At 39.4% G+C, this 17,816-nt stretch overlaps 1 protein-coding gene across 1 annotated transcript in view; it reads right to left on the bottom strand.

Moving 5' to 3' along the window:
• Positions 1-12,899, bottom strand: part of LOC122813186 — a 222,643-nt gene extending 209,744 nt beyond the window's left edge. Inside the window, exon 1 of the mRNA XM_044085359.1 lies at positions 12,823-12,899. Coding sequence (XP_043941294.1) covers positions 12,823-12,856 — 34 coding nt within the window. The 5' untranslated portion in view covers positions 12,857-12,899. The remainder of the gene's footprint in view (positions 1-12,822) is intronic.
• Between the last annotated feature and the right edge of the window lie 4,917 nt (positions 12,900-17,816).

The raw sequence follows: 17,816 nt of genomic DNA, 5'->3' as shown, positions 1-17,816 counted from the left end.
CAGTCTATGCTTGGGTAAGTCGTCCAATATAATGGTGTTTGGAGAGACCTTCATATTTTACAGTGTTCTCAGGAAGGCCGAGTGGGGTTCCTGGGTTTGGGTGGGTGGTCTGTAGCAGGTTATAAACTGGAAGGCAGTTTTACCCACTGTTAGTTGCACATGGATAGTCTCTGATGCTTCGTGCTGTGCCACCAACCTGGAGGTGTGGGTATCTTTGACGAATATTGATACTTCCCCTCCTTTTGTGGTTCGGTCCAAGTTTTGGGGCCAAAAAGCATGGTATGAGGTATAACCTGGTAGTGCTGGGGTGCTCTCGGGAGCCTTGAACCAGGTTTCTGTTACTGCACAGATATCGATGTTCTCCATGCTAAGGAGAGTTTCAAGTGAGTGCATCTTGAGGTTTAGACTTCTGGCGTTGAGTAGCATTACTCTTAGTTTCTTATCCCTTGTGATACCTATGGAGGTGGGTTTGGGTACTGCCAATCACTGCTGCTTGGTGGGCAGCTCTGCTCAAATGTGCCTAGTTTACAGCAGAGAAACAAAAAGCTTGAATTGACACCTATGCCCTTCAGCCAATAAACAACCAGACTTTGAGCTCCCTGGAGTGCTTCCCAACTCAGAGAGATCAGGTAAACGTCATTTGCCACAAGATGGATGTTCCTGGAATTTCCAATGTAAAAGCAGATCAAAAGCAGCTCTCAAGTGCAGATTAAATATTAAACAACTATGAAACAACTAAATCAACAACCGGCAATAAAAATAAAACAGAGCACAGCACAGTACAGTGGGGATAAGGGAATATACCTGTTTCCCCTCTGTAGTGTGATCACGGAGTTGATATATATAATGTAGCGGGGTTGTGGGGGTGCAGCCCCCCATGTGGATGTGCAGGGGAGATTGCCCCCCCTGCAGAATGGACTTGTGTTCTTTTTATTTTTATTGATGGTTCACTGAACAAGAATTCGTGAAAGTGCACTTTCGCTGAAGTGCACTTTCTTGAAAGTAAGGTTGTACTTTTCTTGTTGGAAATAATGATATTTCGATCAAAAAAAGTAGACTCATACATATATATAGATACAGATATAGAGTGTATACATATATAAGCACCAAAGATCAGGAGCTCAAACAGGAACTGTGGTTCCTATAAACATATCCAGCAGGTCTCTCATAGTCATGGACCGGGGGGGGGGTTGAGGAAGAATGAAAATGGACAACACAGATGGAACATTATGGTAAGAACATAATTTTTTTTATCTGATGCTGCAATTTTCATTCGTTCCTCAACCTATGGGACAGAGTCCTTGGCTACAATAACCTAGGGTGGCCCTCACGGAAGGATATTTCGGAGCACTGCAGAGCCAAAGGCAGTCGTATTCCTAGAAATAATGTCTAATTTATAGTGCATAATATAGATATGCGAATTTGACCAAGTAGTGGCTGCACAAATGTCATCAATAGACACTCTTGACCAAAAGGCCTGAAAAGTTGCCATGGAACTTGTGGAATGAGCTTTGATTTGACTTGGTAAAGGCATGTTTTTGAAAGGTAGACAAAAGAAATGCAATCTTTCAACCATTTAGCCAGAGTAATCTTAGTAACAGCTTTCCCTTTCCTTATACCTGAAGATATAAACAGCTGTTTGGATTTTCTGAAAGATTTTGCTCTGTCCAGATAAAAACTTAGTTGTTTATGAACATCAAGAAGATGGAGCATGTACTCTCCTTTGTTTTGAAAATTGGGGAAGAAAACTGGAAGGTTAGTAGCTTAATTGATATTGTTTTCTGCAGCAAATTTAGGCAAAATGGATGGTTGGTACACAAAGTCACTCTATCTTTGTGGAAAATTGGATAAGATTTATCAGAAAGGCTTGCAGTTCTGAAACTCTTCTTGCTGAAGTGATAGCCACCAGAAAAAAACTCTTTTCCATGAAAGAAATTTCAAGTCTACGTTAGATGCAGGTTCGAAAGGAGGAAGGACTAAAACTTGTAAGATCATGATCAGATCCCAAGGCGGAGTTGGATCCTTAATTGGGGGGGGGGGGGGCAAAGCAAAAAGGTACCACTCAGGAACATTCTGCAATATTTAGATTAAGCAACAGACAATTAATTTTCTCCAGTATGAAAATTAGAAATGGCTGCTAGCTGAACTTTTACAGTAGAGTAGCTGGTTCCATTATGGAAAAGGGAAGCTAAGAAATCAAAACTTTTGGAATGGGAGCAGTAAAAGGATCTATTTGTTTCTGTTGAGCCCATATGGAAAACATCTTTCATTTACTCTTGTGGATTTTTCTGGTAGAAGACTTGTGGGTGAAAATCAAAATTTTTCAGACTGAGTATGGAAGCCTGGAATATCTAGCCATCATTGGAACTGAAGAAACCATGTGGTTAATTTCAGTCTTTAGAGATCCAGGTGAGTGTGCCCTGAGGGGGTGCAGATCTGGAACTGGCTCCAGAGTCACCAACGGGAAAATTAGATGAGACCAAAGAAAGGTGAACCAGACCTGATGAGGTCAAAGGGGGCAATGAGGATAACCTTGCTCTTCAACCTGTATGCTTTCGACAGGAATCTGGGAATCAGGGAGACTGGAGGAAAGCCATAAAGCAGACAGTGGGGCCAAGCATGGACTAAAGCATCCCTTGTGACTGTCTATGAGGAAAGATCAGGGCAAAGTAACAGCTGCATTTGTTCTTGAAGGGGGACGCAAATAGATCACAGCAGGGTTAACCCCATTTGATAAAAATCATATTTTCCACTGACTGATTCAGACACCACTCATGAGACATCAATAGACCTCAGCTGAGCCTGTCTGCCAAGATGTTGGACTCCCCCCCACCCCCAGAATGTGCATTGTAGTTAGAAAGTGATTTGTTGATGTCGCCCACTGCCACACTCTCATTGCTTCTCGACACAGCGGGTAAGATCTGGTTCTTCCCTGTTTGTTGATATATTAGACTACTGGCATATTGTCTGACTGTAGTGCAATGATCCCTAGAGGAAGAAAGCTGTGAAGTGCTTGCAGTGCTAGAAGGACTGCTCCCATCCCTAGGATGCTGACATGCAATTTGGCCTCTTAAGTAGTCCATTTACCTTGGACTGTCTGACCCAGAAACCCCCCCCCCACTCCATCTGGGAGGCATCCGTGATCAGCATGGCATTGGAAAAGGGAAGAACAAAGGGCCATCCCGGCGTCACCTCTGAGGAATGAAGCCACCAATGAAGGAAGTCTTTGCATACTCATGATAGTTTGATAAGAAGGTTTAAGGGATGCTTGTGTAATGATTACTAGACTGCTAATCTTCATTGTAAGTTTCTCATGTGTAAGCATGCTGTAGGTAACAAGAGTTATTGCGGCAGCCAGTGAGCCCAAACCCTGAGCACCAGATTTGCTGTGGGGGCTGGTATAGCCAGAATCAATTTGATATGCAGCCATAAATTATAAATTTGAGATCCTGTCTAGTGTGAGGTAGGCCCGGATTGATACTGTGTCTAAACGTGCTCCTATAAAATCTACAGTTTGTACCAATTCCAACTGTGATTTGTGTGTGTTGATAGTTATGCTGTGAGTGGGAGCTAGCTGTAATGGGTAATCCCTGGCTTGAATGAGCAGATGCAAAAAACAGAAGTCCTGACCAACACGGCAGAGTAGAAGTAAGGAGTTCTTATTTGGTAAGGACTTTCACAGACTATGCCGCTTCATCAGACCATAAACAAGAAAAAAAAAATAAAAAATCAGCATGCAAATATCAACACCTAAAAACCAATAATCCAATAAGAACATACAGCAAATAAATCAATGAACCAGTTTACAAGCTTGTAAAGCCTATTTTAAAGGAACACTACCATTTAGTCCCAGTGCTTTGTATACTCGAAGGCCAATAATCCATTTCAATTCCATTTGTTCAACTCTATTAACAATATCACCACTTCTGATGTCCTCAAAATCTAACTGTAAAACTAAAAAATGAAAATCATGAACTTTAAAAGCTAAGGTGTGTTTTGCAAGAGCGCTTGTACTTGAGTAGTTCCTCATGTCATTTAGGTATTCCATAATCCGTCCCTTAAAGGGACAGTTACATTTTCCCTACATAAAAATAGAACACTGATTGCATATCACTAGATAAACTAAATTGGAGGTTTTGCAATCAATGTAAAACTTTCACATAAACTCTTTAGTCACTGGATGGACAAAAGACTTATCTGAAGAAATTAGATGACAAGCCTTACATGATCAGCACGGATATGTACTCAGCCTATCAGATCTCAAATAATTATCATTGTTCATATCAACCATCCCATAGCAAAAGAGCCTTTTTAAGGAAAGATTATTCCTGAAAATATAACTAGTTTGTTTCCAACAACCTCTTTTACTTTGGCATCAGTCATAAGCACAGGCCAGTTTCTACTTACAATATTGCACACAATATTAATATCACTTAAATATGGCAGTGCAATCTTAGCATCTCCATTGCAGTTTTTAGGGGTTGTATGAAATTTCCTGTTCCAAGAAAAATAAGGACAGGCTACATTTTTTCAGTCAACTGCAGCAACATCTAATTTCTAAGTCCTTTGTCCATCAAGTGACTAAAAAAAGAGTTTATACCAAGATGTTATGCTGATTGCAAAACCCCCAATTTAGTTCATCTAGCAATATGCAATCAATATACTAGTTTTTATGTGGGGAAACTAACTGTCCCTTTAAGGAACAGATTCTGGAGCACCTAAGTGATATAAGGAACTACTCAAGAGAGTGCGCTCTTGTACAACACACCTTAGCTTTTAAAGATAGTTTTTGAGGATATCAGAGGTGGTGATATTGTTAATATAGTGGAACAAATGAAACTGAAATGGATTATTGCCCTTTGGGCAGACAAAGCACTGGGACTAAATGGTAATGTTCCTTTAAAACCAGCTTTACAAGCTCGTAAACTGGTTCATTGATTTATATGCTGTCTGTTCTTACTGGATTATTGTTTTTTAGGTGCTGATATTTATATGCAGATTTTTAAGTTGTTTTTATTCTTATTTTTGGTCTGATTAAACAGCATTGTCTGTGAAAGACTTTATCAAATAAAAACTTTTGACTTCTCTGCCATGTTGGTTGGGACTTCTGTTTTTTTTGCATTTGTATTTTGTGTTGGACTGACCTTTGACTATGAGGTGTGCTTGCCTTGTTGTTGAATGAAAAAAAATATCTGGTTGGAGCAGTTAAGATCCAGTTGCCCAGATGTGGAAGCTCATGGAATGGCTACAGCCTGAGATGCGCTGCGACTATCACTATGCATTTGGTGAACACCCTTGGGGCTGTGGTGAGAGAAAACAGAAGCAATCTGAATTGATAATGGCTGGCACCTAGCCTGAAACGAAGGTACCTCCTGGAATGTCTGTGCATTTTGATGTGGTAGTATGCATCCTTCAGGTTTATACAGCACATGCTGTCATCCATTCTCAAAAAAGGTAAAATGGACTAGACCATGACCATCCTGAATTTTGAATTCTTTACCAACTTGTTCAGGGATGTCAGGTCCAGGACTGGCCTTAGGTCCCCTGTCTTTTTTTGGTACTAAAAAGAATCCTGAGTAAATACCCAGTCCAATTTGATCCTGGATGACTCTTTTTTGCAGCAGTTTTGAAATTTCTTGAGCTGCCATCTCCCTCTGATTGTGTGGAACATCGTTGAGGTGAGTCTTTGGTTTGGGTTTTTCCAAAAAGGGAATGAAGTATGCTCTGGATACAATCCTTAGCACCCATGGGTTATTAGTAATGGCTGCCTAAAATTCTGGGTGCAAGGAAAACACCCCCCAACTGCCTCCAGAGAAGGACAGTCTGGCAGTCATTCAGTAGTGCTGGAAGGGTTTTTGTCCGAGAAGGAATCTCGAGACTCCGAGTTTTCTGGACCACCTCTGCCACAGGGGCAGCATCTACCATTATAACCGTCTCTGGGGGGATGTCTCCCTGAGATTCCTGAAAATGACCTTGAGATCTCTTGAACCACAATTTTTTCCCCCACACTGGTTCCTGCGGAAGGACCTTTCTGGGGTAGAAAAACAGATTCTGATGGCAGACAAGGTCTTCCCATCTTTCTTGCTATGGGATAGTGTGTCTCTGACTGTTGGGTCCAACACAGACAATCCATCAAAAGGTGCATTGACAAATGACACCATGAAAGGTCACTCAAAGTCACACAGCCGCATCCAGGTATGATGCCTAATGGCAATGCTCAAACCAGCCACCCTAGAGACGCCCTCTGCAGTGTGGAAAATTAACCTCATGGATGCATTAGATATCAAGTGTAGAGTGGCCATTCTGGAGGAAAAAGTCTTATGTTCCTCAGCAGACATGGACTCTGGGGTACACCTAGAGAGGTCTTTGACAAGGTTCATCTGTAGCCTAGTAAAGTGGGATAAACAGTTTAATACTCATAAGGTAAAGGTAGTTGAAGAATAAACTCTCTTGCCAGACTTGTCCATAGCCATAGATTCTCTGTTAGGAGGATGAACAGTGGAGGTATCCTGAGCCAGTTCCTTAGTGGCTGCCGCAACCACCATGGCATCTACTGAAATTCCTTTTGTCCAATGTGTCTTATCTGTGGGTTCACTAAGAATCTTGTTGTCCCTTTTCAAGATGGGCTCCACAGAGTCTGGTTCCTTCCATGTCCTGGTAGATACAAGGTCAATAATAGCATCTGCGGGGGGGGGGGATCCAGGATGTAGATGGACAGGAAATGAAAGCCTCCATCAGCACTGTTTTCTCTGGAGTGGGGTTTTGGGTAGACTGATCACTTCTTTGGTGGAGTATTTCTAAGATATCCTCAAAGGAAAAATCATCAGGTGGAGATCTTGGGGATCCCTCCCCTTTCTCGAAATCAGTGTCAGTAGTGATTGATTCCTGGGGGAATCTAAGTGCCTCCTTTTACACAGTCTCTTCTGAGGAACCTCCTTGGTGGGTTGCTTTGAGGAGGTGTTGGAAGAAAATTGGGGTTCCACTGATGGAAGGGGTTGGAGGTTTCCTAGGGCCATATGTCACCATGGTAGTCAACAGGCCTCAGACACAGATTCCATGGGGGTAGAAAGTGGTGCCGAAGGAGAAAGAACTGAGGCTCTGCTAGGATGAGAGAGAACCATCTCCAGCACTTTGGTGGCAGAGGAACTCTGAGTACCTTAGAGTCATCCCTCAGAAGCTGAAGCTATTGTAAAAGATACCTCCTGAGCACCCAGAATTCTCCACTCCAAAAGAGGAGTCGGTGTTGAGCCGTTGAACACTGAGGCACCGAGGAGGAGCAACGGCTCTGAAAACTTAGGAGTCAGGGTCAACCTCCCAACTCGATGTTGAGGCTACAGCTCTGAGACATGCTAGGTAATGACGCAGTCAGAGCCGAGCATGTAGTGGAGGCTGGAAATTAAGGGATAACTATTGGCTCCAATGTCTCTGTTCTTGGGACCAACGTACTCACAAGCTCTGATACCAAAAGTTGGATTATAGAAGGAGCTACAGGGCAGAAAGAGGAAAGTCTGCTCATGGATCCAGTTGGGAACAGAGCTAACAAAACCCCCATCTGAATCCATGCCTGAAGAAATTGCCGAAGATTTTGGAACTTTCTGGCAGGCTCAGAGGCAGAGGAAGAAGACCTATAAGGAGGAACGTTTTCTGGCTTCGGATAATAGGAACTTGTGCCCACTGGAAGTACATTTTTTTAAAACCTGATGGTTTGTCTGAGCTAGTATCAGATTTAGGATCAGCCATACATAAATAGCTTTTTTTTTTTTTTTTTTTTTTTTTTTGCTATAGAAGGAGAGAAAGAGAGAGAGAGAAAGTGGGAAGGAAGATATAACCAGAATATACTGAAATATGCTAAAGGCTCTCAGAAAGAAAAAACAGGGTAGAAACATAATAAGAGAAACAATAAGGTCATTAAACTGACTGACAGTACTTACTTCACCCAAAAACACCAGAGGAGGTCTGGAGCAACACCACCTCGATACTTACTCTATGACCAAACAAACAAGATCTGAGGTAGTCTGAGGGAATGAGGCAATGTGGGTAGGTTAGGAGGAGCTTGAGCTTCGAATCTCTAGGTTGGGAAACGGTCGAGTTGGATCTGAAGGTTGGATCTGAGACCCACAGGTTAAGGAACAAATGAAAATGACAACATCAGATCTACCCTTCCTTCACCCAACACATTTCATACATTACAGCTACCCTTGCATATTTTCCTCTGCTTGCTGTTTTCTTTTTTCCTATATACCCAACCCCCCCCCATTTATAAGATGGAAATGACTGGAACTTTGTTGTGCACACCCACAATGTTTCATTTGTTAGCCTCTCTGCTTTGCCCTGGATATGCTTGAGATGCAGAACTATACTATGCATGTGAACAAACACTGTCTTCGCCATGCTAGCTTGATATAGCTGTGATGTTCACATTGGACACATACCCTACTGTAGAACTGCTCCTTCCATAGGCAACCCAGTGCAGTGTATTTCATTATTGCCACACCTGTCTTTAATTATGTGGCCCTTTGTTCTGGCTGCTGGTTCTGTTCAAAGCCTAATACATGTGTGATAGCTTTGCAGCACTTTGTGCAGCAATCTCCTCAAAAATCAGTTTACAAAATACTGGCCCATAACCATAAAAATCATCCAAGAATCATTCTGAGTCGAAGAGTTATGAACTGTTAACATTATGAACATTCTTTTTTTTTCAAAACAGGTTTATTGTTTTAACATATAAGAGAAATATTATAACAATTTTATACAAGTAATTAAAAATAGGTATTATTATAATATTCAACAAAACAACTGAAGTATTTACAAAGACATCCACTACAATCAGATCAATTAATTAAACTAAAATACCATGCTATTGAAATTAGAATTTTTTTAACAAATTTTGTAAATTATCCCATACAATATAATATGATGTTTTTCTAGTTGTTCTCATTCTAATTGTGCTTATTTCCATATGGCACATTATATTCATAACATTTTTAAATTCATTGAACGAAGGAGGTGTATCTGAAATCCAATTTCTAGTTATTATTTTCCTGGCCACTGCTAGGATAGACCATAACAAGGGAAGCTTAATCTTTTTAACACATTGAGGTACAGGTGTGTTGAATAATATAAGAGACTTAGAAATAATGAAATTATCTGTAAAAAGAGCCTGCAAAAATTCATTAATTGACTTCCAGTATTCTTTCAACTTCATACAGTCATAAAACATATGAGCCCAATCAGCATTGATTTCTACATTACATCTCTTACATAGATTATCTTTATTATTTATTTTATTCATCATCAAAGGTGTATAAAAAGATCTATGTAAAAATTTCCATGTATAAAGTCTCCAGACAATGGAAGATGTAGTTCTATAAGCAGATTCCAATATATATTGTTTATCTTGTTGAGTTGGTGGGTCCCCATTAATAAAGGTGAAATAATTCCAGTATGAATCTACACTGTAAAAAGTTTCTTGTCTGATAATTTTATGTATATATGAAAGTTTACCTTTATCAGAAACTTTATGCTGTAAATATAATATCAAGTAATCAATCAGTTTTGGAATAGATTCTTTAACTGTTATAGACATTAGATCTATTCTATCAATGAGATGTTGTCTAAAGATCTGAACCTCTAACCAGCAAGTTTCTCTTAGATCAAATTCTTGTTTTAAGAAATCTAGATTTTTAACTTTATTATCAGATATCAGCTGATACCAGTACTTTAGATCATTATCTATAGCTAAATGAGCTCCTTCAGAAGTAGATGACATAAGCATACCCTGAGTATACATTATAGGGAATACAATAAAATTCCATTCCCTATACTTAGGGTGCATGAATATAAAGTTAAGATAACTAATAATAATAACATTATGAACATTCTGACTCATTTGTGATCATAAGACTTAGATGCAAGACAGAGCCCTACTGCCTTGTTATTTGAGTATTATGTTTAATCTGGAATAAAAATCCTCCCTTGTTATCAAGTGGAGATTTTGGGCAAATCAACTGAATGCTTTTATCTGCTCTTGTATCAGATAATAAGGAAACTTTCTTTCATTTGATGTGATGTTATGTCTCACACGCCTTATGGTAGAGATATGTTGGGGAAATTTACAGTATATCATTAAGAAATTAATTTCAGAATTCATCAGTTTATTGTAAATTTTAACAGTTTCTAGCATCCACTAAAAATCCTGCTATAATGGTGTTATGCTAGGAGTTAGACAGAAGAGCATACAGAGAAGAGACTGAGAGGGAGTGACATATTATCTACCTAGGGTCTTAAATTGTTGAGGGTCAGCCTACTCACCTGCCTTACATCCTTCTATAAAAGATTTCTTGGATGCTGGGAAGTTTCTGGAACACTACATGTTTTAGTTGACTAGGAGCTCTTTCATGGACATCTTTGTTCTTTCCCTTCCTCTCAAGGTCATAAATAATATGCAGAGAAGGATGAATAAAAAGTGCCATTTTTGCTACATGCATCTGTTAAGTCAGCTTGTTGTCCAATTATGGTAGCGCCTTTAAATGAACATTATTACCTGATGGTAACAGCTGTAAAGCTCACAGAGATACATCACTAATGTCGCAGGCACATTTTGGCATATATATTTTTTAATGCAACGGCAACTAAATCAATTGTCTTTACATTGTAATTTGTATTTTGCAGTGGCTACAGGGTGTCATTAACCAGTATTAAAATGGTTTCCTGACATGGAATTATATTTTTTAGGCACTTTACTGACATTACAACAATGGTATCAGAAATATAGGTTCCTCTTAAGTAACTCAATCACCATTTCAGTTTCTATCAGGGTAAGGCTGCCAATGTCATGACTTATTTAGAGAATAAGTAGCTGGGAATGCATCTCACAACCAGTTGGCTTCTTGGTCATTACTCAGGTTATGTATGTTAAGTGGGTTCTGTACACCATTTGTGCTTTCTTGACAGTTGGCTGTGGTAAGTCTGGCTACTCATACTAGTTTGTTATAGTCATAACATTAAGATTAGGCAATTAGATGGTTCACCACTGGGACCATTCTCCACCTTAACATTTTCTAATGCTTCATCTTTGGTGATGATCCTTTCTTCTTAATTGCAATGATGATAGTCCATCCTTAAACTGAAAGTCTCTGAAAAGGTTATATCTTCTGAGGGCAATCCTGAAGGTAGGGACCGCTGGTCATCCATGTTATTATGAGGCTTCAGAAAGAATTTAATCCATTTCATGTGGGAATCTTCCTCTCAGGTGAAAATGGAGAGGTAGTCTCATAACTTCGGAATCTGAAGGGCATATCAATGAAACCGGGAAGACCTGCTTACTTGCTTTGATAGGTTGCCTGACTGAGGGATGTGCACTGGTCACAAGGTGGAAAGTACCTGTGTCTGGACTTGTACCTGTTCCTTAAGTCGGTAATATTCTTTCATTAACCTTCAATAATCTATTAATGGTTGTGGAAGAAAGGCCTGTGCTGGCTAAGATCTGCACTGGAAGATAAAATAATTCTGATCTGCTGACAAATGTGCATCATATTCATTGGAATGACCTGAAATTAATATTTTAGTTATTGCTTCCAAAGCAGCCATCGAGACCCTCAGTGTTGTGAATGACTTTTGCTTTTCTTCTTTCCACCGTTAAGATCCTTTCCTTCACATTTTTTCAGTTGCTTCTTACATCCTGTAGTAGAAATACTCAAGTGTTTTCCTCACGAGGGATTTAACAATTCCTTTTTCTCCGTCACCCTTTCCTCAGAGGAGTCTTCTTTCCCCTCATCACAACCGTCTAAGTTGTGCCTAGCCTTGTGTCACTTCATCTGCATTAGTTTTAGCACAAGGATCTGGGGACTCATAGTCTTCAATGTCTTGATAATATTTACATTTTTAAAAACTTTGAATGGTCTCTAGGAAACATATTTTGCATGAACATTTTTAAGCTATTTAATTTTGTCAGTTGCACTTATTTCCCGACTTTGCTGGATGTGATCTTCCATTCAAAAACACTGTCCAATGCAGCGCACAGCAACAGTAATATCACTCCTCAAGGACAGAGAAAGCAACTAAACAAATTATTTATAATAGAAAACACTGATTAATGGTTTCAAGGGGCAAGAAGAACTGTAAACAATAAACATTAACTATGCTTTTAAAAAAGATCAGTACATTAGACTCATATGACTTATGCACATGGATCAACTGCACAGGACAGCTGCTGCCTTCCTGCTAGAGAAACAGAGCAATGAACAATGAAAAAAGGTAAGCTTTGTTTTCTAGCAGCAGATTCTTATTCAAAGACACTGGTGAACTATACAAGTTTTATGAAACACATGACAATAAACATTATATGGGCAGCTTAGTCACAGACTCTTGAAATGAAACAATTCAGTAGAATTCATCAGTTTATTGTAAACGTTAACAGTTTCCTGCATCCAGTTAATTTATATATATATTTTTTACTTCCCATATAGAGGACACAATTGAAAAAAACTGAGCATTATGAAACTTAAGTGTACCAATCAACAGCAGATTAAAAGGAAACTGCTAAATGGGACTGAACATGCTACAGATTAATCTAGTTTAGACAAAAACAAGCCATGCAAACCAGACATCCAGTCCTCATGTGCTTACATAGTGTACAAGCACAATGCAATGTTATTAAAATATTTGAATTTGTTCCATAAACGTAACCTCAAATTAATACAACATTCTCTGGAAATAAATACTTCAGCTGCTAAAAGATAAGCATGGTTCCTCATATGAGTTCAGCTATTCTTTACTGAGAAAGAATGGTAAATAATACATCAATTTGTCAATGAAACACACCTGCTACTGTTGGTTCTCTGTGTGGTGACTCCATCTGAGAGTTATAATGGTGTTCCTCTTCCAGACAAGTCTTGAGAATGCAGGAATAAAGAGCATAAACAAAGAATACAAACAGTGAATATGTAGCACTACAAAGTAATTTAATATTAATATACAAAAGCAGGTTTACATGTGTATTTTTCGACTACTTCCAAGGAGCTAAAATGAAAACAAATTATTTCTTGAACAGGGTGTCTGTTGATGGTAGTTTGGTTAAGGCAGAGGAGAAGCTACACAGTAAAAGTGCATTAGTTAGTGTCAAATAACAGCAAGGGAGAATAATAAGTGTGTTGGAGATAGTGACAGAATTCCCCAGTCAAGTGGTTCCAGAGGCTTTGGAGTTAAAAATATGAGGATAAACCCATGGAACTGATATATAATAAACCACTGAATTAAATCCCAGAAGAGCTGGTAGATAGAAATCCTTTTTACCTTTGTAACATTGCTAGAGGACCATACTGGTCAATGTTGAACAGAATAAATACAAATATGGCCAATACCAAAAATGTGAGAATCATGCTAGCTGAGTGCCACAGAATGAGCACTTTTTATAAATTAGGCAATTGTCACATGGCGTGAGGACAACTGACCTCTCATCTGATTAAATATGCATGAGATTTTCCATTGTCTGTCAACCCCCAAGTGAAGATGAGAGGGAATGTAGCAGACATACAGCAGTACGTGGTGCTGGTGGGGGCAGGTACATGTGGAAACATGCCCTTATCAAAGTAACATCATTGTATGTTAGTTGGTGGGGAAGTGGGCAGATACTGGGGAGGACAGTAGCAAACTATAAACAAATACTGGGGAGGACAGTAGCAGAGTAAAAACCTGCAATGTAATGGTATGATGGGTGTCGCCACCTTTCCTACTACTGGGAATAAGTAAGGCAAGGGCAAAGTATGTGCCCCTGGGCTTCTCTGGCTCATGTGTGAGTGGGATGGGGCAAAAAGAAATCAAAGTATCCCGTTGTTTTCCCAAAATACTATTGGAGATCATGAAAACGACACATCATAACTATAATCATTTATCTGAATATGTTTCTTTCTGCAGGGTCTTAAATAAGAATCTTGTAAAGTATTCACTTCAGCTACGTAGTTTTCTGAAAAGAAGCTTCGGTAGTTAAAATTTAGACTCCAGATCATTGTCATGTTAACTTTTGTATTCCAGTGGTATTTTAGCTGCAAAGACCAGGAAAAGCAAATGACCACCAAATTATGGTCTATGCCAAGGAATCTTGGTAATGTAAATGCTGCAAAAGGTAAGAATACAGTAACGCGAGAGTATCAGATTCAAATGTTACAGTACTTAGTTATTATAAAAATACTATTATGAAAATACCTTTTTTAAAAATGTTCTACTTTTTAACAAGTTTGAAAATCAGCTGTATATAATTCAGAGCATAAGTCTTCAAAAAGAAAACATTATTTTAGATGGCAACAATAGGCCTCACCAAGACATTTTGCCGAGAAATGGTTTGATGACACAGTATTCACTTTTGTGGTGTTAGTGTGAGTGCAGGACTGAGGGGGAGTGGAGGATTATATTCATTTGGGTGTGTGAGAAGTAAAGCAGCACATTTCATGGAAGTGCACTGGAAGCCTGCTATTCCATGTTGACCTGCCTCTAAGTGGTGTGTCAAGTCAATGCTTCATTGTAAACTATTTAGAAGGATTATAGTACATTTGTTTGATGGAATTATTTAGCTAAAAAAAAATCTTATTAAGCAGTGCTCTGAATAATATGTGCTGTTAATTACTTACTTTGCCTGAAGAATGCTGATCTGTCCTGTTATTAGTATCTTTCTCTTTCTGGTTTGCTTTTTTTTGTAGCCGCTGACAGGGTGTGCATGATTTTATGGATTTTCTTTCTGAATACTCATACCCCTGCTCACATTTAATACCCTCTTGGTAGTATACCAACCTCAAATAAGATAAACCTGCACCATATGTCACACTGGTGTGTAGTTTAGGAAAAGGGTTATTCCTGACTCTACCATGATAAGCTTGTTTGCTGTTTACACCACCCTCTTATTCTTGTTATTCAGTGGCTTGTTGGTGGTTAGAATTTAGTTTTGCACTGAGATACAATGCATGAGTGAACATCTGAAGGAAGATATTTTAGCAAACACACTGGCTGGATATATTGTGGCTTGAACTCCCAAAACTATAAAGACAAGGAGTTAAAGCTGAACTTCCTGAACCATCTACACAGGTAGGTTAAGAGAAAACTTATTGATGAACTAGGAACAGACTACTTTAAGACTCCCCAGGTCGCTACATATGGTTAATTAAAACAAAAAGAGGAGCAGTAACCCAGTTCTGTGAAGCCTTATGGAATTAACTGCTGAAGAGAGGAACTAGCTAAAAACTGAGTTCTCCCTTCAAACCTGCTATGTTCTGGTCTACTGATAAACTGTCACATTAAAATTTCCTGGAACCTATTGTTTCCGATTAAGAGCTACATCCATAGAAGAATCAATCACATGCTGTTTGAAAACATTGGAAAGAGAGACTGGGAAATTAATTTCCAAGGGAACAATGGGAGGACAACGTATGGTTCCAAATTATGCAATAAAGTCCAGAAGTTTTAGGACTGCTGATTGTTTGCATAAGTATTTTTATATCCCAAGCAGACTTCAACAAATTTTTCCTCTGGTAGTTGGCAAATGTTGGAGGTCTGATGGGGAAGAGATAACTGGGAACATGTTTTTGGCAGTTCAATGAGATGGTAGATTTAAAAAATTCCTACATAATTGTCAGAAATACTGGGGGGAGCAATGGCTGTAACTAAAGAAATTATTCTTTTGAGCTGTGACACCGGATCTGAATTGTCTCAACACAGTAAGGCCTTAATAAGTTTAATTCTATTAGGTGCCTAAAAAGCAGTTACTACAAAATGGAAATCAAAATCTAAACCAACAGTATTTGAAGTACCGCAGATTGTAAAAGACACAAAAGAACTGGAAATGGAATCTTTAGAAAGGGGAAAAATCAAACTACATAGAAACAAATGGAATTTGTGGGACCAATACATGTAGAATAATGTTCAGGAGGAGGAGGAGGAAGTTTAAGGGAAGGCAGGAATTGAACAATTTATGTAGTCTTGGACTGAATGAGAGTGACTAGAAAGAAGATCTACAAGTAATGTATAATATATGTAAATGAAAAAGTATTAATATACTTTATTAACTTATGTTAATGAATGTGTGTCTACATTTTATCTGATAATTTAACAAATGTGCTTAAAAAAGAACTACATCCATAAAAGAGCATGGGGAAGGTGTGTGTGTGTGTGTGTGTGTGTGTGTGTGTGTGTGTGTGTGTGTGTGTGTGTGTGTGTGTGTGTGTGTTCATGCAGAGATACTTGGTAACAACTGGAAACTCAGTTATGGATTTTATAAGGAAAGAGCTGCCTGTTGTTTGTAGTGTTTAAAACTGTTTTTTGACTATATACCAAGAGAAAAAGAATGTGGTTTACTGGAACTTTACTTCGGGCAGCCCACAGTTTGAGAAACATAACATCTGATGTTGTAAATCTTTATTCATTCCTTACTGTTCGGACTTCGGTTCCGTCCTCGGAACAGACATGGCCATTACCAAGCTCGCTCCAGCCAAAAACTCTCAGCTAAGACCTACCCATAATGCCTTTCTCATAGTCTCTTCAGATCTCGTTTGCCGCGTTCCTCGTTAGACGTGCCAAGCCTTCTCTCTCAAGCTAAGTGTAAGTTTTTTTTGTGATTATCTATATCAGTACCCCTTTTTAGTCAGTTTACCCTAAATATCTTCTTTTCGTCTGTAAATTCATAAACTTTTTCTATATCCTACCCTCTACCTTTGGTAATTTCTTTTATACCATCGTTGGTACTGTCCCTTTCCCCTAGGCCCTTTCCTACCACTTGTGGTATTTCTAAATACCATTGTTGTTATACCATTGTTGTTATTCCTCACTTTTCTATCTGTCTATAAAAAAAAAAGAAAAGAAAAAACCCTCTTCTCCTAACCTTACTGTTGTTTTTTGGTATTTATCTTGTTGCTTAGGACTAGTGTTTTTTTCATGATGTCTGAAAAAGTTAAATTTAGGATTTAAACAGTGTGATAAGTGCAGGCGTAAGATGCCCAACTCAGATGGTCACGCTTGGCGCGTTTATTGTTTGGGCGTTGACCACATCAATGCCCCATGTGATATTTGTTCCACCTTCAACAACCAGAATTTGGCTGAGGGTAAGAACAAGCTGATTCTAAAGGGTATGATGAAAACTCCCATCTCGGAGGCTCTTTCTAGGACGGAGGTCTTACCACCTCCTAAGTCTAAGAAAAATAGAGAGAAATGGAGTAGCTCAGTTCTTACATCTCCGTCTTCCTCGGAACCGAGTCGACACTGAGCTTCTCCCACACCTTTGGCGGAGACAACTTCGGCACCAGCTTCATGTCTTCTCCCTCGGTGCTGCCTTTAATTTTGACTCCTACCACTGTACCAGTTTCAGCACCATCCTCCTCAGTGCCAACCTTGGTCTTGACTCAGGCTCCGACTACCGTACGTGCATCAGCACCATCTTCGGCCACGGTGCCAATATCTTATACGGCTCCACAGACACTGACACCGTCAGTTCCGAAGGTCAAACACTTTCCCAGAACCAGATATTCTCTCACTTATGACCCCTTTTTGTGGCACCAGTTTAGTTCTTTCTCGAGAGACCTGACTCTCCTTCGGCAGCTTCCTTCAGATCCACCAGGAGTCTTTCAGAACATGATGTAGTGAAGGTTGTGGACCATCTTTTGGCAGCTAGAGGATTGCCCACCCCTGCTAAGTCTTCCTTCCTCCTTGGAATGGAAGCTTTCACAGCATATTCACCTGTGTATCCTCCTCCAGCCTCTTCCCAGGCCCAGAGTCTTTGGTACGATGACCACCCTGGTGCATACTGTTTTGGCTCTGACTGCAGTGGTTCCCCTGTT

This window comes from Protopterus annectens, chromosome 10.part0 (assembly GCF_019279795.1).
Source record: "Protopterus annectens isolate FY-2018-M chromosome 10.part0, PAN1.0, whole genome shotgun sequence".
Taxonomy (NCBI): Eukaryota; Metazoa; Chordata; order Ceratodontiformes; family Protopteridae; genus Protopterus; species Protopterus annectens.
Note: the sequence above shows the minus strand (reverse complement) of the source record. Positions and strands in the feature narration are given on the sequence as shown.